At 38.7% G+C, this 27,056-nt stretch overlaps 1 protein-coding gene across 7 annotated transcripts in view; it reads right to left on the reverse strand.

The window, feature by feature from the left end:
* Nucleotides 1-637: 637 nt before the first annotated feature.
* Nucleotides 638-27,056, reverse strand: part of VEPH1 (ventricular zone expressed PH domain containing 1) — a 246,924-nt gene continuing 220,505 nt past the window's right edge. For 6 of the 7 annotated variants that reach the window (XM_054681216.2, XM_001152941.6, XM_009446743.4 and 3 more), the window contains 2 exons: nt 9,596-9,732; nt 3,816-5,440 (listed from right to left, as the gene is read on the reverse strand). In XM_054681216.2, coding sequence (XP_054537191.1) covers nt 5,204-5,440; nt 9,596-9,732 — 374 coding nt within the window. In that variant the 3' untranslated portion in view covers nt 3,816-5,203. Of the gene's footprint in view, nt 736-3,815; nt 5,441-9,595; nt 9,733-27,056 lie in introns of those variants that run through there. The other variant, XM_054681217.2, reaches the window with a different exon arrangement.

Consider the following 27,056-nt stretch of genomic DNA (forward strand, 5'->3'; position numbering starts at 1 on the left):
ATCTCTGAAATTAGTACATGTTTTACAATCACTATGCAGTGGGAATGGCTGTGATGGGGTTTCTGTTGTTGCCTATTGATGTGCAAATGCTATCTTAGCTCTTTGTGTTGTCACATCCATTCAGATATGTGGATAGTTGACAGCACACGGGCTAATTGCTGTTTACTATGTCTTAAACAGGTTACAATTTGGTTTGACTTTGAAACAAAAAGTTATGTACACAGAAAAGCACAGAAGCAGAGGAGTGGGATGAAGTGTGATATTAGTGAACGAAAGAGCCAACATTGAAGTGACCACAGTTCCATATGCTCTTGCAAAGCAACCACTGAATGTTTTGCCTAAAAAGGAAGACATCAACATGTAATTATCATTAAGACATGGTATCATAGTTACTTAATGGTACATAAAAACTGGAGTGTCTTTTTCAAGCACCTATTATGTTAAAGGTTCTCTGCTGGTTAAGGTTATAGGTTTTGTGCTTTTACACGACATGTGTGTCTCACATCAATTCCACTCTGTGGATAATATTATCCCCAAACCAGGGATGAAGGATGAATAACTGGCTTAGGTTGGTAATCTAGTTTCGATAGAGTGAGAGATTGACTCTTCACGTGCCCACAGCCTGTGCCCCTTTCCCTACCTTGGTAGACGTCTTCTGGATTTTCCAACCCCTTTGTCTTTCAGGAGCATCTTTGGGAAGGATTTGTTCCAAGGGATCTATACTCTGGTGCTATTCTGAAACAAGATGACAGTTTGTTTTTTTTCTTGGTTTCTCTTCTAAAAATTTGGATTTTGGGAACTGGAAATCCTTATTAGGGCATTTAAACCATGGTATTTATTTGTCTGCAATGCACTTTGAATTCAGCTCACATATTCTCTCACCTTATCTCACAATTGTTTCCTAAAGTGGGTAATGCTTCCTTAAACGTGTAATCCTTATTTATGTCTGAGAATAAGTCATCACCACAAACAGGTTTGTGGGTGCCTATGGAAAGTAGGTGAGTTGGAGATGACCCAGTAAATGCCCCTTGACATCACCAGCTAAGGATTTTCTAGAAAGCTCAGTATTAGAAAAGTATTGAACATTTGTTTTTACCAAACTCCAGGTTCTCAAGAAGTAGCTAGATAAGCTTCTCATACATAAACATTTATATTTCCAATGCTATCTGGGAGGGAAAAAGAATAAAAATTAAATTAAAATGAAAGCCACTTCAATTTCGGTCCATGATTATAATTTTATTCATACCAACATTTTTAAAGGTTTAAGCATGTTTAGGAAAGTGGTTTCTTCTTAGATCGGGATCAGAAATGGCAGCCCTCTTGGGAAAGGCCGGTCTGTGGTAAACTCACCAGCAACCAGGGTGGAAGTGCCAGAAATATTCGCGGGAAGCTGATGATTCTGAGATTCCTAGTGTGATTCTGAACCCGGGAGAATTTACTTGCATTGGAATTATTGCATCATGGAATGAAACCAGAAAGTTCATTATTTACACTTCACACATTTACTTTTTTTAAGATCTGGCTCAAAGGCACTGAGAGTTATGTTGTAGATTAGAGGCATCCAGTTAATTAAATCACAAGGACTTTGTAGCAAGTAGTAAAAATAATTCTTTCCCCACAAATTGAGCGGAGGGGGCCATTCTCTTCTTTCTGAGGCCAAACATTCAGCATAACCACTGTTTTACCACGAGCTCTCTGCTGTGAAAAGTTTAAGCACACTGTTGGCATTCAAATTGTTAATAGCTAATGCAAGGTCACCTAATACTTTGTCAGTGTTTGTCTGTTACCAATTGTTCCTAATTGACTAAAACAGCTAGAGTTATTCACTGACTCTTAAGTATGGGGCGGTAAGTTTTAAAAGAATATTTAGAGAATCATTTACAACTATACTCATTCTCATCCTTTTCGTGCCCAACTTCACAGGAGTTGTCTGTCTGCAAGGTTAGTCGCCTATCTGTTCCCTGAATGTATACATCAAAATTAAATTTACCATCTGCTTATCTCTCAAAATGCTGCTTCTGAATTTTCTATTTCAGTGAATATCACCATCATCATCTACCAAGTTTCCCAAGCAAACACCTAGGGATCAGCAGAAACTCTTTCCTTTCCATTCCCATACTCCAACTCCATCCAATCCGCCAGTGTTCTGTCCATTTAACTAAATCAGTATTTTTCCTGCCTGTTCATTTATCTCTATTTCCTTTGGTACTACATCAATCCAGGTCCTCACTACCTTAGAAGAACCTCCCAAATGGTCTCCCTGCTACAATTTTTGATATTCTTATAATCCATTCTCTATACCACTATTAAGATTACCTTTCTAAATGCAAATCTGCTTAAAACCTTTTAGTGGTGCTTCATCATCTTATTTGTAATTTTTTTTTTCTTTTTTATCTTTATTGCTGCCACACAAATTAATGCCTCATCATGTTAAGGAAAAAGTTTAGACCCTTGGCATGGAACCAAGTCCTAAATCCTGTGGTCCTGCAGGCCTTTTCAGCATCACTCTGAACCATTTTCCATACACCCCTTATGTTTCAACCCTAGGGAAAAGCTTACATTTTGCAAATGGACCATGTTCCTTCTCCCTCTTTTGCATTTGCAGCGTGGTTCACCCTACTGACCATTTGCTCCTTGTTTGTCCACAGCAATCCTACTAGTTCTTTAAGACTAGCTCATTTTCTATCACCTCTGGGAAGCAGTGAGGGAGTCCACTCTGAGTTTAAAGTCACTTACAATGGTGTCTTCTCTTGTGTTTCCACAGGACCCTGTGCATACCTTCATCAAGGCACTTGCCGCGTAGTACTTATATTTCTGTTGTACGTATATGTCTCTTCCACTAAACTTTAAACTTCTTGAAGAGAAAAACTGTGTCTTTTATCTTTGTATCTCCAGGCCAAGCATGGCAACTGTTGCTTAGCACCTGCTCAGTTAATTGCTGCAGAATAAAGGAGTTTTAATCCCTTCCTATCACTTCTGGAAACTTTACTCAAGCAAAGTCATTTTTTTCCTCTTTCTTTCTGTATTTTTAACTCCTTCATCTTTCCCTTAATTCTTACTCATCTTAAAAAGAGCAAGAAAACACTTGCTCCATCTTAGCCCCTTCATCGTAGCCCCATTTTGTTGAAAGAATAGTCCAATTATTGCTTTAAACTCCTAACCTCCCATTGACACTTCAGCCTACTAAAATTTGATGTTTACTCCCTCACTCAAATGGAATTGTTCTTCCCAATGACACCAATTGCTTCCTGATTGTGGAAGTCAGGCTTTATCTTAAGTGATTACTCTTCAGGATTTCAAATTGTTGCCCTGTTTTTCCTGAAAAATCCTTATTAATTTGGCTTTTGTGACATCGTTTCTCCTGGTCTACATAATCTCTCAACACTAATCAGATACACCAGCTGCCTTTACTTAAATGCTGGTGTCTCAAGGAACCCTTATTAATTCTTTTGTCTTCTTATTCTCTCTGGGTAATTTCATCTAATTTTGCATCTTTGGTGACTACCTATATATCCAGTGATCCTGAGTTTTGACCTCCAGAACTCTATTTCCAATGTGTAATAAATTCTGTGACTCACAATACCCTCAAACTTTACTTGTTAAAATGGAATTGTTTCCTTTCGCAAACATGGCCCCTTTTATATTTCCTATCCTAGTAAGTTAGCAGGAGGGTCAAGGTGTTGACCATTCATAATCTTTCTCCAGGTTTCTATACTAGACTACATAATCAATAAATTTCAAGGAAAAAGTTATCCCTTGTATGTAGCCCAACTTAGCTTTTGTATTAGTTAACACTGCATAACAAATCACCACAATTTAGATTTAAAACAGCATACATTTATTATCTGAAAGTTTCTGTGGGTCAGGAGTCCAAACGTGATTTAGCTGGGTCCTCTGCTCAGAGTTTCACAAAGCTGCAAGCAAGGTGTTGGCTGGGGCTGGGCTTTTATCTGAGGTTCAGATGCTTCTTCCAAGATCACATGGTTGTTGACAAAACTTATTTCCTTGCAGCCGTAGAGCTCATGGCAGCTTGCTTATTTAAGGCTAATAGGAGAGAGAGTCTCTGACTGGTTCACTCTCTTTTAAAGGACTAGTCTGATTAGGTCAGGCCCACCCAGGGGATCTCTTTGATTAACTCAAAGTCAGCTGATTAGAAACCTTATGTATATCTGCACCTTCTCTTCACTTTTGTTATATAACATAACATAATATGGGAGAGATGATCCCATCACTTTTGCCATATTCTGTTGGTTAGAAGCAGGTTACATGTCCCACCCACACTCAATGGGGGAGAGGATTATACCAAGGCATGGATTATTGAGAATCACTCTAGAATTCTGTCTATCATAGTGTAATTATATATCTATGTAGTGAAAAAAATAGATGTTTGTAATTTGGAGGTATTAAAAAGTTGAATACAAAGAAAAAATTATAGAACTTTAAAGTCTTAATTTTAATGGAGATGGCACATTATTTTGAAGATAGAGAAAATGGCTTTCTATCCTTTTCCTATATTACACTTAGTGCCTTAGGCAGGATATATGTCCAAGTATCTAAACTGTAGATTATATTATATGAACTTAAATGGAATAATTAAATAAGTAATTCTGAAAGACAAGTATTTAATGACATAACTGGCTTGATTTGGAAACCATTTTACCATGTGTTAGCCTCAGTTGTAGTAAGAGAGGATCATGTAATTATATGTCTATAAGTAAGTTATATGGTTTTTCTCAGTGTACATTAGTTCAACGTTTCTAAAGGTTTTTTTTTTAATTTTTCTTTTAATACCTTTGACAGACTGTGATTTTCATCAGAAGTGCTAATCTTTCCTCAGGATGGAGAGTTCAGGCATCTTTTCATGTTGTTTTCTCACAGTTTTAAATGACATATCTACAGAAGTTCTTTTATCAGTGACTTTTCCCTTCCTGGCCCCACACTATCTGAGGGCATACTCTCTAGCTCTTTTTATTTTATTTTATTTTTGTGGGCATCAGATATATTCTGAAGTCAATACTAAAGCTGTTAGAGTATGACATTTACTAAGAATCCTGCCATTTTAGGCCCTTCTTAAAGGACAACAATTCCATTGGTATTTAGTAAAAAACAACATGGCTTGGTAAATTTAGCTCTTTTTCTTGACATTGGCAATGATAATACAATGCCTGTGGTGTATAATTGTCATGGCTGACTTATAAATTCCCTACAGATATGTGGTTACTTCTCTACTTTCCCTTTCTTTGGCTTGGGCAACTGCCACGTTGATGCACTGGAGCCATTCTTCTGCATTCTTCTCATCCTTGGCCTTAAAGACATAGGTTTTATTGTCTGTGAAGATTTCGAAAGCCCGGGGGAGAGAGCGGTCCCTGCGTTTCTTGGCCACAGCCTTCACACTCTGTACTTTGCTGAGTTCTATTGGGCAGTCGTCAGGGTCATCTTTCTGAAAGGCATGGGAAGAAAAGAACATGGGCTGGCTGTTACTGTAGGCAAGGATCTCTGGCTACTGGAGAACTTTCTAAGAGGGCCAGAATCCTTTCACTTTTTATGTCTCAAGACCTTTGTTATTTTGGATGCTAAGGCCTCAGAATCATTAGAATAACTGAAGGAGTGAGCAATTGGGCCTTTGTTAGAGTATCATAAGTTGACACAAGATAATTAATTTAAAGGATATTATTATAAAGTGGGATTTGGGAAAAATTCAGAGTTCTTTCATTTTCTATTAACGTTATATTAATAGAGCAAGGTGCAACGGTATAATTTGGAGTGCTATTAACTTATAACTTCAGGTAGTTTGGGAGGCATGAAATTGAATTTTCCTTTGTGCTACCTCTGAGAAAGATTTTGCCAAACCTTAATTGAATAGAGAGGTTTCCAGTGTTTGCATAGACCAAACTGTTTTTGAAACTCTCTGCAGCTTTGGAAGCATGCTTTGTCTACAAACAGTAAGAGAAGAAATATTTAATGATGTTACATTTGCCTTTTATTAAAGCAAAAATTTAAGGACCTCTACAATACCAAAGTCATCACACTGGGCTAAGACGAATAATTTTAAGGGGCCAGATATTTCTTTGAAGTAATTTCAGGTCTTTCACATGAATACATTTTGTCTACTAGAGAAAGTACCTATGGTTGAGAATCTTGCCAATTCTCCTTGCCTACCTCTCCTGTTGCAATCACCCTCCTTTCACTTTGCAATGAAAAAGCATCCTCTTCACTCATCCCATACTTTCTATGATGTTTTGTCGAATGTAAACAAATCTCAGAAGCACCAAACAAAAAAGCAATTCCAACTATTGACGTCAGGGAAGTATCCATCAGCCAAGGCAATGTAATCACTCCTCATCTATTTCATTATGAGATACATTTTCAATAATATTTCAATTTTTAATGTTTAATAATTATTAAGCTTGGCATTATACTTATGGATTTTCATGAAGGATATAACTTTTTAAAAAGATAACTAAATCAGAAAAAATAACACTTGGAGACGGATGGTCACAAGAAATTTAAACAATTAAATTTCAATTTATACATATAGTTTTACTCAGTGAAAAATGAAATGCCATTCAGGATAAAATGCTGTGATAGAGGTAGAACAGAAACATGATTTAAAAAAAAAAAAGAGAAACAATGTGAACACTTCTATTTAAAAAAGAGTTAATTTATGTATTAAAAATAGTGTTAGGTGTTAAACTGCTATGGTATTTTAATCCAATGGTTACATTTAATGGAGAGATGTAATCCTTTTGTTTTAAAATGTCAATATTTGCAATCCAACAGAAATTACAGTCCGGGCAAATGTTTAAACTTATGATAAAAGTGTTGCTGCAACTTAAAATGCTGCAAGGTATTACATAGATTTTTCAAAATTCTTTTAGGGTACACAGGATAAAGTTTGAAGACATACACACTAGACAATACTTTGTTAGCCTAATTTGGTTTACAGTAAGTATCTGACAGTAATAAAATTGCATTTCTTTGAAGTAGTCTATAGTACAGAGATTGATACGAAAATAAAAAGTTACCATAGTAATTTAAAGATGGACAGTGAATCAACTGAGACAGGAATAGATAGAAAGTCAAAGGACACTATTGCCTAGCTGGTTGGTGGAGATCAAGGTCTTAAAAATGCAAAAGTGAAAGATTAGAGTCTTCCACTAGAGTCTTTCAACCTCAGCTCTAATTTTAAAATGCACATTTCTTTCATTTAAAAGGGGCCCTTTTACAAGGACCTGAAGCTTCAGCAGGATTGTTGACCACTGGTAGGTTATTGTTTCCCTGGAGATTAGAGGTATTTTGCTGTGGCCTTCATGCTATATTAAATTATTTCCCACTATTTGAGCTGCAAGTTTTGTCAGAGTTATGGAATGTCAGACCATTATTTCCTGATAAACATGTCAAACAAGTTACCTAATTATAAAATTGCTTTTTCTTTAAACCTTATTAAAAAAGCCATGAATCAGAAAGTATAAAGGTCATTATTTGAGTTCAGAAAAACATTCTCATAGATTAACTCTGCTTTGTCTTAAGGGATCTGGAAAATTACTACGTCTTCATTTCTATTCTTGATTTCTTGAATAAAAACAGAAAATTCAGGTAGTCATTTTAAACACTTTAAACATGCTTTAGTGTGAACCTATGCTAAAAAAATTCCTTTAAGTTTCCAATAGCTGTCTAAATTGAACTGCCCTTTCAAAAAGATGTTCAGCCACAGAAAAGTCCATCTGTGTATGTTATAACACACACAGATGAAGAAAGTAGCATGAGTACACAGTAGGTATCACAAAAAATATTCTTTTTCATTCAAAAAGTTAACAGAAGTCTTATTAATTAAAAGAGCACTGTCAGAATACACGATACTTGATTCATACTGATTAAAATGTTCAAATACATTTTATAATGAGGACTCTAAAGATATAGTGCATATGGCCGAGAATGAATTATAATTTTTAACTAATTTACCACTTTTCATTAATTAATTCAGACAGTTTGGTTTATGTGATGGTTAATTTATGTGTCAACTTGACTGGGCTAATGGGTACCCAGACAGCTGGGAAAGCATTATTTCCGCATGTGTCTGTGAGGTGTTTCTGGAAGAGGCTGGCATTTGAATTAGTGGACTGAGTGAAGAAGATCCATGCTCCCCATTGTGGGTGGGCATCATGCAATCTATTGGGGATCTGGATAGAATAACAAGTTGGAGGAAAGATAAATTTGCTTTTTCTTCTTGCACTGAGACATGCATTCTCTCCTGCCTGTGGATATCAGAGCTCCTGGTTTTGGGGCCTTCAGACTCTGGGACTTACATCCCTCCCCCCAGCTCACCCCCATACCCAGGTTCTCAGGCCTTTGGCCTTGGACTGGGAGTTATATCATTGACTCCCTTAATTTTCTGGCCTTAGGACACAGACTGAATTACACCACCAGTTTTCCTGGTTCTCCAGCTTGCACACAGCATATCATGGAACTTCACACCCTCCATAATTTCATGAGCCAATTCCCATAGTAAATCTCGTATATGTCTTTATATATCCTATTGGTTCCATTTCTATGGAGATCCCTGGTGAGTACAGTTTACCACTGACTCTGTATTTTAAGTATACATGGGAAGCAGTAAACTCATTTAAGAACATGCTTTGGTGTAACACTGCCTGATCTTGACCCCAGTTATACCCTTTCTCACCTTATTAGCTTTATCCTTGGACAATCCAATCAGTTTCTTTGACTCAGTTTCCTCATCTGTGAAATGGCAATAATAGCAGTGGTGGCCTAATAGGATTGTTTTGAGGATTGTTTGAGGCAATCCAAGGTGTTGCATAGTAGGCACTAAAAAAATGCTAGTCATTATGATTATTTTCTAAAATAGCCAAGAAGTAGGTCAAGATTTGATTCCTCTTGATCCTGAATCAGGAGAGTTTAATGATACATAAAACCAATTTGAAAAGAAGAGAAGGTAACTTTGCATTATTGATTGCAATGGAATGCTACTTCAGAGGTTTCCCACTGAAAATTCACAATACAAATAATTACTGAACATCCTATTCAAATGGAAAATTATATTAAATATTTATTAATTTGATCATAATTCTACTATATTCATTAACTGAATATTAAATAGATGAAAGACAGTAATATTTTAATCAGAATTAAACTTTGTTGACTATAAAAAGTACCTAAAGTAAATCAGCCTTCATTCTTTCCTCCTTGTCTATGTCCTCCATTTTTGGACCCCCACTTCCAAATATAAACTATAGCTATAAAAAAATCAGAGCCAATATCATAAGTCATAAATTTGTGTACATGGTCCACAAGGAAACAAAGGGCACGATGTCTGAGTCAAGACTTGCAGTCCCTCTGCAGTTCAACTAAAAAGTCAACTAAAACAAGCTTCCATAATAAACTGGAAGGGGACAGTGAATCAACTAACATAGGAATAAACAGACTAGACACAGACATGTGTGATAAAACAATGCTGTAAGATGGTGAAATGGAGATGGAAAAATTATCAGAGTTTAAACCCAAGACAAAACGTTTAGCTATTGGTGGAGATCAAGACCTTAAAAATGCAAGTGTAAAAGATGATGGAGGAACTTACAGACTTTCCTTTTTGAAACAGAAGTTGATTTCCAGCCAGTGTAAAATAGCGTGTTTTCCACCTTTTGATGAACTTCCATCTGACTTGCTTCTCTTTAAGTTTTCCTTCTATGAGAGGCTGGCCATCTTGATTTACAACTGTTGAAGGTAGCAGAATAATCATGCCATGTATTTTCCAATATTTACTAGGTAGGTGATCAAAAGTCAGAACTGTACAGTGTACCAGAACCCAGTTAGCACACCTGGAAAGTAGGCTAATAAATGATGAATTTGGTTAACCTTTCCTCCTTTGTCCCTAAAAGAATGCACAATTCAGATATGACAATGGAAAACTGTTGAAAGCCCTCATTGCCATTTTCAAAAGAAATTGGTTCACACACAGAGCATCTGTTAGCAGTATTTAAAGTTTATCTGGATATTTAGCTTTCCGTGCTTGGTTTCTTTGTTTCATGGTGTTCTGTTTCTAATGTTGGAATAACCAAATTAATTTGGAACAGTTTGAAATGTTGGCACAAAGTATCTAGTATGCCATAAGCTTCATTTTGATTTTGCCAGTAACTAGGTAATAAAAAACAAATTTCCATGCTTTATGACACATGAACTGCTGGAAATATAGCTTTATAAATAATCATAAACCCAAGTATATTTAGCTATTTGGCAGCAAAAGTCAATGCAGCACTCCAAAAGACATGGTTCCTAAAGCCATAACACCAAGCAGCAAAGGCAAACTTACCCAACTCTTGTACATGCTATTCTCACTCTCTGGAACACATGTACTCTCTTTCCCCTCTCTGTATTCCCATCTTCACCTAGTCAACAACTGATCACTTCACATTTCAACTTAAATGTTGCTTCCTTTGGAAAGCCCTCTCCAAATCCAGATGAGGGTGGCTTTCCCCCATATGTTCTCATGGCACATGGCATGTTTCTTATATATCAGGGATTATCGTTTGTAGATAGATATTAGTGCTTATCTGATTAATATCTTTCTGTCTCATTCAGTTGGAAGCTCCACAAGGGCAGGGTCTTTGATTTGTTCTCTGTTGAATCACCAAGCATCTAACATGGTGCCTGGCAAATAGTAGGAAGTCTATAAATATTTGTTGACTGAATGGACTGATTTTACATTGAAGCAGAGTGTGCATGATTACAAATGATCATAGAATTAGAAGATCCATTGCAATGTCAGAGTTTAGACGCTGAACTGAAGAATTTTATTCCTTTTACCAACAACATAAGATTCACTCTTCAAATTCAGATGAAAGCATCTGATTTCAGCAGAAGGGGACAATGGAAAGCTCCATCTGTAGTAGGACAATGTTTATTTATATATATTTATCTTCAATTTTCATAGCACCTTGAAAGTAATAAAATTTGTTCCATCAGTTTGGAAAAATTCTGGACTGTGCCTGTTTAACCCTATGAACACAACCTGCCTTTTGTACACTACCATTTCTTTTTTCTAATATAGGTCTAATAATTGCCTCACAGGATTGTCCACCTTCACAGAGCATTTTCAGGATAAAAATAATAAAATGTATAGTTTTCTTTTCTTTTCTTTTTCTTTTTTTTCTTTTTTTTTTTTTTTTTGACAGTTTACTCTGTCACCCAGGCTGGAGTGCAGTGGCACGATCTCGGCTCATTGCAACCTCCACCTCTTGGGCTCAAGTGATTCCCCTGCCTCAGTCTCCCGAGTAGCTGAGACTACAGGTATTCGCCACCACGCTCGGCTAAATTTTTGTATTTTTAGTAGAGACGGGGTTTTGCCATGTTGGCCAGGCTGGTCTCAAACTCCTGGCCTCAGGTGATCCATCCGCCCTGGCGTCCCAAAGTGCTGGGATTACAGGTGTGAGCCACCATGCCCAGCCGAAATGTAGAGTTTTCATAAACAAAGTCCTATTAAGGCTATTTTTTTTTTTCCGGATGACTATTCAATTGGCTGTTCCATTGTCAACTCCAAATTAAGGCTAAAAACTGGCCAGGCGCAGCAGCTCATGCCTGTAATCCCAGCACTTTGGGAGGCCGAGGTGGGTGGATCTCCTGAGGTCAGGAGTTTGAGACCAGCCTGGCCAACTTGGCGAAAGCCCATCTCTACCAAAAATACAAAAATTAGCTGGGTGTAATCCCAGCTATTTGGGAAGCTAGGCAGGAGAATTGCTTGGGCCTGGCAGGTGGAGGTTGCAGTGAGCTGAGATTACACCACTGCACTCCAGGCTGGGCAACAGAGTGAGACTCCGTCTCAAAAACCAACCAAACAAACAAACACTGAAAATACATATCAAATATATTGTAAGATAGTGATAAGGACTATGATGAAAATAGATTAGGGAGTAAGTGACTTGGGGGCTTGGTGTGCATGCATGCATTTCAGTGGTCAGGAAAGAGCTTGGATGTTTGAGGTGATGACATTTGATCTGACACCTCAGTGATAAGACCCCCAATCTTCTGAGAAGCTCTGGTGGAGGCTACTACTGAGCATAGCAGAGGCAAAAGAAAGCAGGAACTCATGAAATATAAAGTTACAATTAATATCAAGAAAATAATTTCAGAGTTCTGCTTTGCTTTGATAGGAATTGTCTGATGTGGAGCATTCTTAAAGCTAGTAATGCTCTTTGAAAATTTAAATTTTCCATAAACATGGTGATTTCGTTTGTGCAACCACATCTACAGAGACTTCAATTAAAGCGCTTAGGGCACTGTGTCTCCCCACTGGGTTACGCGTTCCTTGAGATCAGGAACAGCCTTAACACAGTGCCTGCCGGGCTAGAGGCTCAGTAAATGTTTATTAACAGTACACCATTGAGTCACAAAGGGTGCAGCAGACTATCTGGGATGAGGAAAGAAGGTTTCAGGAGGTGATCCAAGAGGAGAAAAAAGGGGAAAAATAAGTTAAAACAAACAACAAAAACAAAATACCAAAGACAAAATTAATTTAAAAAATTTAAAAGCACCCATTTTTCATATTTTCAGGTGAGAGAAATTGGTAATCTAATTGTAATGTTTGAAGGTTTTTAATATTAACTTAGAAGATTTAGATTTGAATCCTCTAAATTACAGTTTTCTAATCAGCAAGAGAAAATATAATGCCCACTGGTATTCTGGGAGGTCAAAAATCAAAAGAAAGAAATTTATGTGAGGACACTAGGTAAATAGCAAAGCACAAGGCACTGCTTCTCCCTCACCCTAGCCCCACTTCTAGGAAAGACTTGACTTTACAGTTTTTTTGTTTTGTTTTCCTAAGACAGGGTGTCACTCTGTCACCCAGGCTGGAGTGCAGTGGTGAGATTTTGGCTCACTGCAACCTCTGCCTCCCAGGCTCAGGTGATCCTCCCACCTCAGCCTGCCGAGTAGCTGGGACCACAGGTGCACACCACCACACTTGGCTAATTTTTTAATATTTTTTGTATAGACAAGGTTTCATCATGTTGCTCAGGATGATACCATGGTTTTAATGACAAGATGATTTAATGTAATGCTATTTAATAATGATACATTTTTCCTGTCTCAGTCTTTCATATTTACTCAAAGAAACATTTGAAATAGTTATGATATCTGAGATGATTTGAAATAATGATTGACTTAGGTAATATTTAAGTACATGGATCCTTTTGGATCTGACATAGAGGATTAACTACTTTATTTTTTCTCAAGGCAGATCCAAATGTTTCACTTGAAGAGTAATGTGTGACAAAAGTTTACAATGAACACTGGGCAAAATTGTTGGAGTCCTTAAAGACATGGGTGAATGGGATATAATAACTATGATGAGACAGTCAAGACAAAATGATAGGCTTACTAACAACAAAGGATGAAGGACTTCAGAGACAAGCTGGGAAGCAAAGACTTTTCACCGTAGCCCAGTGAAAATCAGCCCTAGGGGAAAAAAAATCAATGGAAACGGTTTTAGAAAGGAAACGTTAGCAGAACTTTAAAGTAGCTGAATGTGAGGCCCCAAATTTAGGTGTTAGAGTCAGTTTCAGAGAAGTCAGTAAAAGCCAGGCTATTTGGAGCTGTGAGATTAATTTAAAAATAATTTCAAAAAACAAAACAAAATTTTTATCATATCCCATATCTTAAAAAACTGTTTTTTGTTTGTTTGTTTGTTTGTTTTTGCTATTACGTCTAACATATGCATGGCTGGGGACGTGTCATTTTAAAGGTCTATTGCCCATAGTACGTCCTTTTAAGCAAATGATTCAGATATGTTATCACAGCCTCTTCACAGCTAAAACAAGAAACTATTTTTCTAAGATTATCATATTCCATTTAAAAAATAACATGTGGAATGATCTACGAGGGTATGATCATGTATCATCTAAAATAACTTGTTTGCATGTAGAACATACAGGATATTCAAACATTTTCTCACTTTCCAATTAACACATTATTTCATTTAAAGCACCACAATTTGGCCAGGTGTGGTGGCTCATGCCTGTAATCCCAGTGCTTTGGGAGGCCCAGACAGAGGGATCATTTGAGGCCAGGAGTTGAGACCAGGAGTTTGTGACCAGGCTGAGCAACATAGCGAGACCCTGTCTCTACAGAAAAATAAAATAAAATAATTAGCTGGGCACGGTGGCATGCACCTGTAGTCCCAGGTACTCACGGGGGTGAAGGGGTGCAGAGGTGGGAGGATCGCTTGAGCCTCAGAGGTCAAAGTGTGCAGTGAGCTATGATCATGCCACTGCACTCCAGCCTGGGTGACAGAGTGAAATACCATCTCTTAAAAAAAAAAAAGCAAAACAAAACAAAACACCAAAAAACAAAGCACCACAATTTGGCTAGGACATTCTCTACTAACATGGATCTGTTTATTTTTTAAAATATCAACTGGCTATAAAAGCTATGGGTTATTAAATTGAATTTTCTAGTGCAATTGGAACCCAAACTGTTACTGTGTTTGTCAACTTAAAAGTTTTTCAGAATGCTAATACAAATGTTTATATGTTAATTGTACCCCTTTTCTGCACCAAGTTAAAAATATGTTGCTAAAAAATGAATTTTGAAGGGGTTGGTCTTATTCAACATGAAGTTGATGAGTAAGTATAATAATAACAGGTCTCCCAGAGCTGAGAAGAACCACAGCAGGAAGAATAAAAAATAAAGAATATTCGTCTGCTCATTTATCAATCATCCACCCGCCCTGAATGTATTTTCGAGCACAGATAAGCTGTAAGGCACTATATTTGGATCTGAGGGGTCATAAAATCACCCTCACAGGGAGCTTTAATTTATCATCTAGGGAAGATATGGCATTTTACAAATTCTACTGCTCAGTGTAGGGTTTGGCAAGTGCCACCGAGAAGTATAAGTCACGTGTTACAGCATTTGAAGAGCAGAAATTCCACTTCTAGTTGAGACAAGGTGACATGAGAGCTGGGACCCTCATGAAGAAGAGAGAATTTTCCAGATAGAGTGCAGAAAAGGATCAGATAGAATTTTCCAGATAGAGTGGTAGCAAGGTAGGTGTGTGGGGGAAAACACACAAAAGAACCTGAAGAAGCCAGAAGAATCAGCAAACTCAGAAACAAGTAAAGCAGGTGCTCTCGAACAGTCATGGGCTGAGGGGTGAAGGGAGAAGTCAATTCAAGGCTTTCTAGGTGTAAGATCCAGGAAAGAGATTGGGTAACAGTCACAGAAAGGTCATATTGGACTTTATGGGAAAGTTTTTCTGAAGCCCCTTTAGAAAGGACTAAGAAAGGGCCTAGAGCCTGTGAGGGTCCAGCTAGCCCAGCATGAAGCCTCATGGGCCCCAGATGGGATCAATGATGTATCAGGCAGGGTCTTGGCAGGAAACAGATGGCATCTCAAACTGAGCAATGGAGGAGAGTTAATAGAGTTACTAGATTATTTACTCAGATGTGGGCAAGGCATAGGAAAAGCGCCATAGTACTCTGGGGCCAGTAACCATGCAGGCCTAACATCCCTCCGCCTGAAGAGGAAAGGGCAGAGAACAGTTAGGACTTAGTGGGAGACCTGTATGGACAGCACCATTTGATAACAGCTGTGGCCTGGAATAGAGGACACTGTCGACCCTCGGTGTCCAAGCAGGGAGGCAGCCAGCAAATCAATAACTCAACCTCACTCTCCTCCCTCCCTCTGCTTACTGGTGTCCCCAGTGGTGGAAGGTACCTGAAAGCCAGAGCTAAAAGAGCCTATTGAAACAATCACTACATGGCAGCCTGTGGGACATGGAGCTGGGCAGGAGAGATGGAGAACAGAAGCGATCAGGCACTGATTATATGTCAAATTCAACAAAGTTCAGATATATAAGGGAACTTCAAAAGTTCATGAAAAAAATGGAATTAGAAGATAAAAATAAAAAGTGGAAACTGTATTTCTCAACATAAACTCCATCAAGTTCAAGACACTTTGGTAAGTGGTAATATCAGCCATTTAGTCCATTATTAAAGAGCTAAGGGTCCTGGGAATTTAACCATGTTGATGCAGTTGTTTTAACATTATTAACTGAAACAAAATAAGTGCCCTTTGCAGATTTTCTAAGATTAGGAAACAAAAAGTCAGAAGGAGCCAGATCAGGACTGTAAGGTGGATGCCTAATAATTTTCCATGGAAACTCTTGCAAAATCGCCCTTGTTTGAAGAGAAGAACGAGCAGGAGCATTGTCTTAGTGGACAAGGACTCTCTCGTAAAGTTTTCCTGGGTGTTTGTCTCTTTTCTTCTTCCTTCCTTCCTTCCTTCCTTCCTTCCTTCCTTCCTTCCTTCCTTCCTTCCTTCCTTCCCTTCCTCTCTCTCTCTCTCTCCCTTTCTCTCTCTCTTTCTCTCTCTCTTTCTTTCTTTCTCTTTTTCTCCTTTCTCTCTCTTTCTCTTTCTTTCTTTCCTTTCTTTCTTTCTCTTTCTTTCTTTCTTTCTCTTTTTCTTTCCTTCCTTCCTTCCTTCCTTCTCTCTCTCTTTCTTTCTCCCTTTCTTTTTTTTTTTTCAGGGTCTCACTCTGTCACCCAAGCTGGAGTGCAGTGACACAATCATGGCTCACTGCAGCCTCCAGCTCCTGGGCTCAAGTGATTCTCCCACATCAGCCTCCCTAGTAGCTGGGACCACAGGCACACGTCACCACATCTGGCTGGTTTAAAAAATTTTTATTTTTGTAGAAATGGGGTTAGGCCATGTCGCCCATGGTCCTCAAACTCCTGGGCTCAAGCAATCTGCCCACCTCAGCTTCCCAAAGTTTTGGGATTACAGGCATGAGCCTCTGTGCCTAGCCCCTGGGTGTTTTTCTGCTAAAACTTTTGCTAGCTTTCTCAAAACACTCTCATAATAAGCAGATGTTGTCATTCTTTGGCTCTTTAGAGAGACAACAAGCAAAATGCCTCAAGCATCCTGAAACACTTGCCATGACCTTTCTTCTTGACAGATCTGCTTTTGTTTTGACTAGACCAAAGTATTTACACCTACAACTTGCCAATTTGCAGGTAGTTTGTACTACAGACGTGGTGATTCCCTTATTATGGAGGAAGGGTAGAAAGGAGTTAGAGGGGGAAAACCATGGGTCTAAAGAATAGAGAAAAATCCTTTTATCTCCTGGTGGTGGAATTGACTAGAAATGAATAAGATGCCTCCAGTGGTTTCTTCTCAGTTAATAAGAGAATTTAGCATTCATGTTATTCTTGTCATGGAAGACTGAGTTCCAGTTTTTATTAATACCCTTTGCCATTCATTGATTCTCCCATTCTTCTATTCAAAGTGCCTTTATGGTTACCATGCACTAGGCACATGCCAGGTAAAGGGGATATAAACACAAGTATGACAGTCTCAATTATTGAGATGCAGAGAAATGCATTAAGCAAGTGAGTACAGAGTGGGATAAGTACCAGGCTAGATCCGTGCACAGGGTCTAACTGGAACACACTGAGAGGCACTTATTCTAAACTGGGGCATACAAAGCAGAAAAGCTTGCTAGAGTAGATGCTGTCTGGGCTGAATTCTCAGGGACAAGTTGCAGCTATGAAGGCAAAGGGAGGAAGGTCATTGAGCCAAAAAAAGAAGTAAAAAAGAATAAAAGTTCATAGCAAAGGACCAAAGCTGAGGAAGGGAGGCATAAAATGCATTCTAGGAACTGTAATTCATTCTGGGATGGAGCACGGTGGGAGAGAAGAGGCAAGAGATGAGGTGTGAGAATCAGAGAGACCAATCCTAAAGAGCCTTGGGCACCATGCAGAGTGGAATGTAATGCTTTGTAGTGTAACATAATGAAAAAAAGCTTGTGTAGTCATAGACCTCTTTTATTTCAAGAGCACAAGAGTTCAATAATTCACTCTCTACCTTGTTTTAAGATTTGTTGCAATTCTGAATGTCTTTAACCAATTATAATTTATTTAACCAGTGTGCTGAATGCCATGTTTATTCTTTATTATAATAGATCATATGAGACTGTACCAAAGACTTTCTCTAGTATAGGCCTATGGTTTATGTGGTAAGAGCACTGTCTTTGGAGGCCGACCTCAGTTGAAGTCCAGAATCTGCCACTTACCAGCTGACTGGTCCTGGACAAGCTATTTAAAGTCACTGAGCTTCCCTTTCCTACTCCCTAGAGTTATACTTAACACAACACAAATGGCTGTGGGGGTTTTGCTAGTCAAGCCATATATCCCTGCAAGGATTACATGCACCATAAATGAAAGCACATAAAAGTGCCACAACAGTTGACAGTGGCCTTGCTTAGCTGAGACCTGGTCACAATAAAGGATCAATAAATAGTAGCTACTGTCATCATGATTGACATCATGGATCAATGCAAATCATAATCATCTTTTCACTGTGATGAACAGGTGGTTTTAGAAATACCATGTCCTAATGGCCTATATCAAAGTGTGAGGAATAGTAAGAGAATTCAGAGTAAGAGAGGGACTCCTGCAGTCTTTGAACTTGGACCTTTAATAAAAATGGAGGTATGAAAGGCAATTCAAAGTGTCTCAAATGGAAGGTGAACTCTCTCTCTCTCTGTCTGCAGGTGTGTGTGTTTTAAAGACAGGGTCTCTTTTGTTGCTCAGGCTGGAATACAGTGGCTTGATCATAGCTTACTGGAACCTTGAACTCCTGGGCTCAAGCGATTCTCCTGCCTCAGCCCCCCACGTAACTAGGACTACAAGTGCACGCCATCACACCTGGATAATTTTTAATTTTTTTTTGTAGAGATGGGGTCTTACCATGCTGCCCAGGCTGGACTTGAACTTTTGACCTCAAGTGATCCTCCCATTTCTGCCTCCCAAAGTGTTGGGATTATAAGCATGAGCCACTGCACCTGGCCCTCTTCTGTTTTTGAGTAATTCATCCACGTATTCATTGAAACTGCCATTTACAAGACAGTAAACTGCCATTTAGAAGACTGTAAACTGCCATTTACAAGACAGTAAATCAATCTACAACCCAATAATAGATTGAGCTGCTTTGGGAGAATTTCCTGTTATCTGTGGTTGCTTCCTTCTCTTCCTAGACTTTCTGCTTGTTTCTGCTTGTTCTCGTGACAGTCTGGAAGGAATGACAATAGAAAATAACCTCCACATAACTACTGTTCACATGGCACACTGACTTTCATCCAGACTCAGAAATTACTCATACTGTGTGCTTTTTGGCTTATGCCAGTTTTGTCTTGAAAGTATTGCACTGTGCATGAATAACTCATATTTGAGACTTGTCATGAGTGTAATTTGTGATATTTGAATTTCTAGATACTCTTTTCTGATTGTTAAATGCCTTCAAAAGAAAACATATTCTGGAAGAAAAAATATAAACCCCAGGCCAGGCAAGGTGGCTCACCCCTGTAATCGCAGCACTTTGGGAGGCTGAGGCGGGTGGATTGCCTGAGCTCAGGAGTTCAAGACCAGCCTGGGCAACATGGTGAAATTCTGTTTCTGCTAAAATACAAAAAATTAGCCGGGCGTGGCAGCATGCGCCTGTAGTCCCAGCTACTCGGGAGGCTGAGGCAGGAAAATTGCTTGAACCTGGGAGGCGGAGGTTGCAGTGAGCCAAGATTGTGCCATTGCATACCAGCCTGGTGGCACAGGGAGACTCCATTTAAAAAAAAAAATATATATATATATATAATGATTGACATATATAGATATATATCAATATATGGATATATAGATATTATTAGATATTGATATATAAATTAACTCCAAATTCTTAGTTTTTAAGTAAGAACTGAGAAAAAGTATAGTATGTCATTTTTTCCCCCTTGAAAACACTGCTTCTGGGAATTATGACTCCTATACAGTCTATGGGGAATTAATTTCTTTGTATGTATTTAAAGTTTCAAATTTACTTCAATCTCCTTCCATGGTTTTACTGATTTTTTTTTCTTTGGTGTGTGTGCCAGTTCTAATAAAGCAAACTATAATTCCAGAGGATATGCATAAAGAGGGCTAGAAGCATTAAATGAAGGGGTCGTAGGAGCCACATTTAGTAGACTGAGTGTCTGTGGTTTTTGAAATTGCTAAGGATCATAACAAATGGCATGTTTCTTAAGAATCTCCAGGCAGCATTTGAGAGTGCAATATTTCTCTACTGGCAGTGAATAAACCAGGAGGCATGATCCTCACTGACTTTGTAACATCCTACACAATATTGAGGGGACCAAAATTGGACAGACAAACTAAGTTTGACAGCAGCCCTTTGAAGGCACTGCCACATGTGACTGAATGGCTTCCTTTCTCAGTAATTTCATACTCATCAAAACATATGCTTCTCTGACCAATTACTGATGTACTGATGCAAAAAAGCTTCAGAAATACGGTGTTGTAAGCGTTTAGGGCTATGTTTCCTGAACTGTGTTGTGAGAACCAGAGAATCAGAATTATCTTCCAGCTTGTTAGAATGCACATTTCCAGGAACCACCCTAAACTCACTGAATCAAAATTTTGGGATAGGGTGAGAAGCCTTGCATTTTAAACAAGGTCCACAGGTGATTCTTATGTTGCTCAAAAACTTCTAGGAAATAATTAGTATCTTCGTGGTAGATGACAGTAATAGGTTATATGATATACAAAAGAGTAAAACTGCAAAACCAATTGTAGGGAGAAAACTATGACCTTTTGATAAAATTAAAGACAAGGATGGCAGTATAAGCTTAGATTCATGTTCTTGGTTTCAATCAATAGGGTTACAGAAAACATGTTCAGAATTAGTGTTTGTGGAATTTTGCTTATTTTTTTATTGTGTTAATAGTGAGACAAAAATTCTAAGGGCACTTTCCAAGATGGTAACCTGTTTAATAGTTCTGAGCAGTACGTGTCTTTATGAGAAACTCATCAAAGAAGATTTGCCCGGGACTGCTGTGCAATGACTGATAGAGACCAATAGGAAAAGATCAGGAGAGTGGCAATGAAGAAGATAATTTTTTTTTTTTTTGAGATAGGATCTCACTCTTGTCACCCAGGTTGGAATGCAGTGGCACGATCTCAGCTCACTGCAACGTCTGGCTCCCAGGTTCAAATGATTCTCTCATCTCAGCCCTGCAAGTAGCTGGGACTACAGGCATGCGCCACCACAGGCTAATTTTTGTATTTTTCGTAGAGATGGGGTTATGCCATATTGCTTAAGCTGATCTCCAACTCCTGGGATCAAGTGATCCACCCACCTGGGCCTCCCAAAATGCTGGGATTACAGATGTGAACCCCTGTGCCTGGCTGATAATTGTCTAATTGTAGGATTAACTTTTAATAAGAAAGGGTTTCACACATATCCGATGTTGGTCCTACTGAGTCTCATTAATAAGATCGCGTGGATAGATATTATTGATGGGATCTGGCCATAGGACTTTAGTTTTAAATGTTGAGCACTTTCCCATACTGCCTGCAGATTGTAGAGTTTGCCTGGGGTTGGAAAAAATAGATCTGACAAGCTTGTGCCCCGTCTGTGATAAGGAGGACCAACTTGTTTGGGTTGTACCATTTGAGCACATTGTAACCATTGTCCCACCTGCCTGTAAATTCTTGTATTCTGGAACATTTTAAGGTGTTACCTACACCACTTTCATGGAATTTTTAAACAGGAGTTCCATCTGTTGTGGTTCAGCACTTGGCCTCAAACCTTTCGACAACGAATAGATGTTTATAATGTCTGCACTGGAAGCCTTAGCAGTTACATAAACACCATCACATGCTGTATGTTATATATGAAATGCACACATGTATATACACATATATGTGTACATATCCATGTGTATGTATATTTTTAATACACATATATATGAATATATCACACATTCTATTAACATGATCTGTTTATTATAGTACTTATGAAAAGACCTTATTTAAGAAGAGACTGCTTATATAAAGAATATATTTGGCACAAAAGAGATGCTGTAAATGTCATCATATGAATATCTACCTTTTTCTTGTAAAATGAGTCATTGTTAATTCATTTATCTGTTTTTTGTCATCACTTGACTGAGAAAAAAATTATTACTGAAAATTTTCTGAGAAGACACTAACTTTGGCCATTCGTTTATTGGTACATATTTATTGAGCATCTATTGTGTGCTAGGGGCTGAGGATAGATGGATGAGGAGAGTCCACTTCATAGAACTTACTATTTACTGGAGGAAGTAGACATTGATCTAAAAGTCACACATAAAAGAACAAGACAGCAGCTGTAACCAATGTTATGGAGAAGAAGTTTGGGGTGCTTTGAGGACCTCAGTATGCATCGGGGGGTTACAAAAGGCTTCCAATACTGAAGCTGTGAATTTGATTTGTAATAAGAAGGCTAAGATCTACTTTAACTAAGTGAAGAGGGGAGAGAGGGAATTCTTGGTAGAAGAAAAAGTACATATAAAAGCATTGTGGCAGGAAGAAGTACAGCGAGTCTGAGAAACTTTAAGAGTGTTCTTCTAGGCAAAGCAAAGAGAGCAGAGGGAATGTGGGACAGGATAAAGCTGGAGAAGCTGGGAGAGACCATTCCATGTGAAACTGTGAAGGGTATGTTATGAAGTTTGGTCTTTAAGAGCTATGGGAAGCTACATAAGATTTCATGCAAGGGGTGGCACAACAGATTTGTGCTTTGAAGAGTTCACTCTGGCTGCATCGTGGGAGGGAGATTGGAAGGGTTCAGAGTAGTTCAGTGAGGAGGCTATGGCCATTATTGTAGGTAAAAGGTGATGGCAACTTGCACTAGTGCTGTGGAGAGAAATGGATAGATTTGAGAGCAATTGAGAAAGTAAAATCCTCAATCTTGTGGTGATAGATTGGATGGGGGTGGTGGAGAAGGCAGTGAGTGGGCCTCTGGTTGGTACAATAGATTGAGTGATGTTGCATTCACTGAGCTAAGGAATGCTGGAAGAAGAGTAAGTGTTTGGGGGAAGCAAAGAGACAATCATGAGTTTTAATTTAAATGAACTGATGCTGGGCACAGTGGTGCATGCTTGTAATTTCAGCTACTCTGGAGTCTGAGGTGGGATGATTGCTTGAGCCCAGGAGTTTGAGAGCAGTCTGGGCAACATAGCAAGATCCTATCTTAAAAAATAAAACAAAATAAAATAACTGATTTTGGGGTGCCTTAGAAGCAGTCAAGTAGGTGGTAGGTGATGTAAATCTTGAATTCAGAGGAGAGGCCAGGCCAGGACCGCATATATAGATCTGGAAGTTGTTGCATAGAGGTGATTACTGTAGTAAGAGCATTACTCCAACAATGACTAGCTGGGTAAAGAAAGGTGGGATAAGAAGAAGTGTCCAGAGAGTAGGAAGGAAGCTGGAGGAGTGTTGTGTCACAGAAACTGAAGAAGAAGAATGCTTTAAGGAGGAATTGGTTTACAGAATGGAATATTGCCAAGAGACAAATAACATGAAGACTGAACCATGTGCAGTGCATGGGTGACTTTCAGGTTGTTAATGACTACAGAGAGAGATGATAGAGTTAGAAACAAGGTTAGAGAGGGTTGAGTCACGAGAAGGAGGCAAGGCAGTGGACAGAGAGAGACAACTCTCTTGGCTTTAAAGGGGAAGTGAGAGATAAGGCAGTAGATGGAGGGAAAGGGGAGGATAAGCCACTTAATTATGTTTAGAAGCCAATGGGAGGACTCAGTTGGAAGGGGAATATTGAATAGAGAAGAGAAAAAGGTTAATCTAATCTATACTGGGAAGTTTCTGAGAAGGTGGGAAGGATGAAATCCGAGGCAAAATATGACCATCCTTTGATGACTTTATTCTCTGTGGCTGCTAAAAAGTACCAGTATGTCAGTTGGGCCTGGTGGCTCACGCCGGTAATCCCAGCACTTTGGGAGGCCGAGGCGGGCGGATCATGAGGTCAAGAGATTGAGACCATCCTGGCCAACATGGTGAAACCCTGTATTTACTAAAAATACAAAAATTAGCTGGGTGTGGTGGCGCATGTCTGTAGTCCCAGCTACTCGGGAGGCTGAGGCAGGAGAATTGCTTGAACCCAGGAGGTGGAGGTAGCAGTGAGCAGAGACTGTGCCACTGCACTCCAGCCTGGTGACAGAGCAAGACTCTGTTTCAAAAAAAAAAAAAAAAAAAAAAAAAAGGACCAGTATAGTACCGGTATTTCTTTTAAATAGGTGTATTTGTGGCTGATAAACAAATTTCATTCTTAGTGTACTTACATAGGTCAATAAAAAAAGGATTACTCTGCAATATGATGGCTAGAGCTCTTTTAAAATATACTAAGTATTTTATTTTAAAAACTACACAAAATTCTTGAAATCAATGTCATATGCTTGTATGATGATGAAACTAATGTACTCACATTAGTCTGCCTTTCCAAAGCTTCTCCTCATCTATATATTGGCTTGACTCAGCCTGTTCTCTATGTGGAAAAGGACACATTACTATGTATAGTGATTTGTTAGTGGATAATCACAGAATGACTGATGCTTTGTTGCAAGTATATGGCCTATCTGACACTTTTCCTCTGTATCAAGACAAGATTGTTGACCCAATATGGAAAGGCAGAGGAATAGGAAAGTGATGCTGGATGAAAAATAGAAGTTAATCCCTGAGGGGTGTTAGGTTACTGATCTTAGCTTGTTTCTCTTCAAGATTTACAAGTTATTAGCATGTTTACTATGAGCTCTTTGCCTATGTGTATATTGTAACATTTTAGCATAATACTAAAATTCAGTTTCCACAACATGTTGAAACCTTGTATACAGCAATGTTTTCTTCTCATGAAAGCTAATTTTCCAAAAGATGCTATTTCCAGGTTTCAGTTCAGTTAGTTGTTTTTAATTTTGAGAAAGAGTTAGATTTTTAAAAGTTAGATTTTCAAGTTGCATTTCAAAACAAATTCGATTTTTTCCCATGGGTATTCTATCACTTAAGTGATTAATGAATTTCTCAATCACTCATCTATTTGCCAAATGCTTATTAAACACTATAATGTGCCAGGCACTGGTTAAGATGTACAAAGATGAGGCATAATCCATGGTTCTTCTTGTAGTTTACTGTCCAGAGGGAGAGACTGATGGCCACATGCCAAGTGCAATACAGAAGTGTGGGCAGAGGATGGAAAGGACAGAGAGAGAGAAATTAATTCTGCTTAGGGGTGGTATGTAGGTGTGTGTGCATATGTGTGCGTGTGTGTGTGTGTGAGAGAGAGAGAGACAGAGAAAGACAGAGAGAGAAAGAGGGAGAGAGAAATGAGAGTGTGTGGAGAGGTTTAAGAGGGAGAGGAGAATGTTCATACCACAGAGGCATAAAATAGGAAGATGGAAGATGGGGAAAGGGAGAAAAGGAAGATTTCAAGATAATAAATTATCTGAGTTTGTAAGTGTGTTTTTATTTTGTCTTTAAGTATTGCAAAGTATCTGAACAAAAAGCTGAGGTTCAATTTTACATAATCAATATATACTCAGTAGTCCCAGTATAAAAATGTGAAGTTATTGTATAAAAAACATTCCGTTGTTTTTGGTGCTCTACCAACACTTAGCACGTAGGACAGTGCTCTAACACATGTGGTAGAAGAAAAGACATCATACTACAATGCTAGCCACCACATACGTCAAAATCGAGTTTTCTTTTTTTTTTTCATTTGAGAGGGAGTCTCACTTGCCACCCGGCTGGAGTGCAGTGGCATGATCTTGGCTCACTGCAACCTCCGACTCCCTGGTTCAAGCGATTCTCCTGCCTCAGCCTCCTGAGTAGCTGGGATTACAGGCACACACCACCACAGACAGCTAATTTTTGTATTTTTAGTAGAGATGGGGTTTCACCATGTTGGCCAGGATGGTCTTGGTTTCCTGACCTTGTGATCCGCCTGCCTCAGCCTCCCAAAGTGCTGGGATTACAGGCGTGAGCCACTACACCCGGCCAAAATTGAGTTTTCTTTTATCACTTTTAAAGTTCTATGAAAGTTGACATTGAAATTTAATGGAAAAGCTTCATATTCATAGACTCACAAGGCTATTGGTGGCCTTATGGGCTAGGTCCTCTCAGAGGTCATTTAGTTCATTTTCACATTGGCATCTAGAGTGGAAAAGTAATCTAGCTCGCATGAAGGGTGCCCCCAAAGGAGACCCACAACTGCTGTTACCAATTCTTTTGACTGTCTGAAAAAACTCTCCTGACACAGGAGGCATTTTGAAACCATCTCCATTTGCCCATGTATTCATAATCTAATATAATATAATAAATAGCACATTCTTTTTTTATTCATATTTATTTATTTAGTTAATTAGTTTAGATTTAGAGACAGGGTCTATGCTATGTTGGCCAGGCTGGAGTGCAGTGGCTATTCATAGGCATGATCATGGTACACCACAGCTTCAAACTCCTGGCCTTAAGCAATCCTCCCGCCACTCTTTCCTGAGTAGCTGGGACTACAGGCACGTGCCATTGCACTCAGCTTGACAGTATGTTCTTATAACACAACTATTTGAAATCAAGTTCTAAAGATGAATCATGATAGAAAGTTGTTTGAAAAAATTGTTCCATTTTCTTTTAGAACCCAAGAAGACCTTCTACTGATGATCACATTCAAATTTTAAATGTCTAGTGACTAAGAGACTAATCACATGGGGCTGCTTAGATTTATTGAGGAGGACAGGAGTGCCAAAACTCTAAGTTGTTTTTTGTAGGGTGTAAGAACAAAGGCATCTCATGTGTCTCGAGAAATGAGTGAAAGTCATGACCCAGTTCTTCCTCCTACTTTAACAAAATGTGACTGAAGAGAAAGCCAGATGTGTTCTAGGACAGACCAGCTGACTAACTCTTACTGTCAACATACACTGTGCAATTCCAAGACACAAGGGCAACTGATAAAGAAGATTAGCTTGGTTTTCCAGAAATAAGTTCTGCTCTGTTCAATCTCCTTGCTCAATCCCCATTCTCTCATTCATGTGGAATAACGAGATCTGCAATAAACACCACCAGGCAAGTCTCTGAGGATTACTGAGTTATTTCAGAAATTTTCTAATCTTCTACTCTGAACTTTTATAAAATGATTATCAGAAAATGAATCAGCAGTTGGAAGAATAGGAAATAGATTCT

Source organism: Pan troglodytes, chromosome 2, assembly GCF_028858775.2.
Source record: "Pan troglodytes isolate AG18354 chromosome 2, NHGRI_mPanTro3-v2.0_pri, whole genome shotgun sequence".
Classification (NCBI taxonomy): Eukaryota; Metazoa; Chordata; class Mammalia; order Primates; family Hominidae; genus Pan; species Pan troglodytes.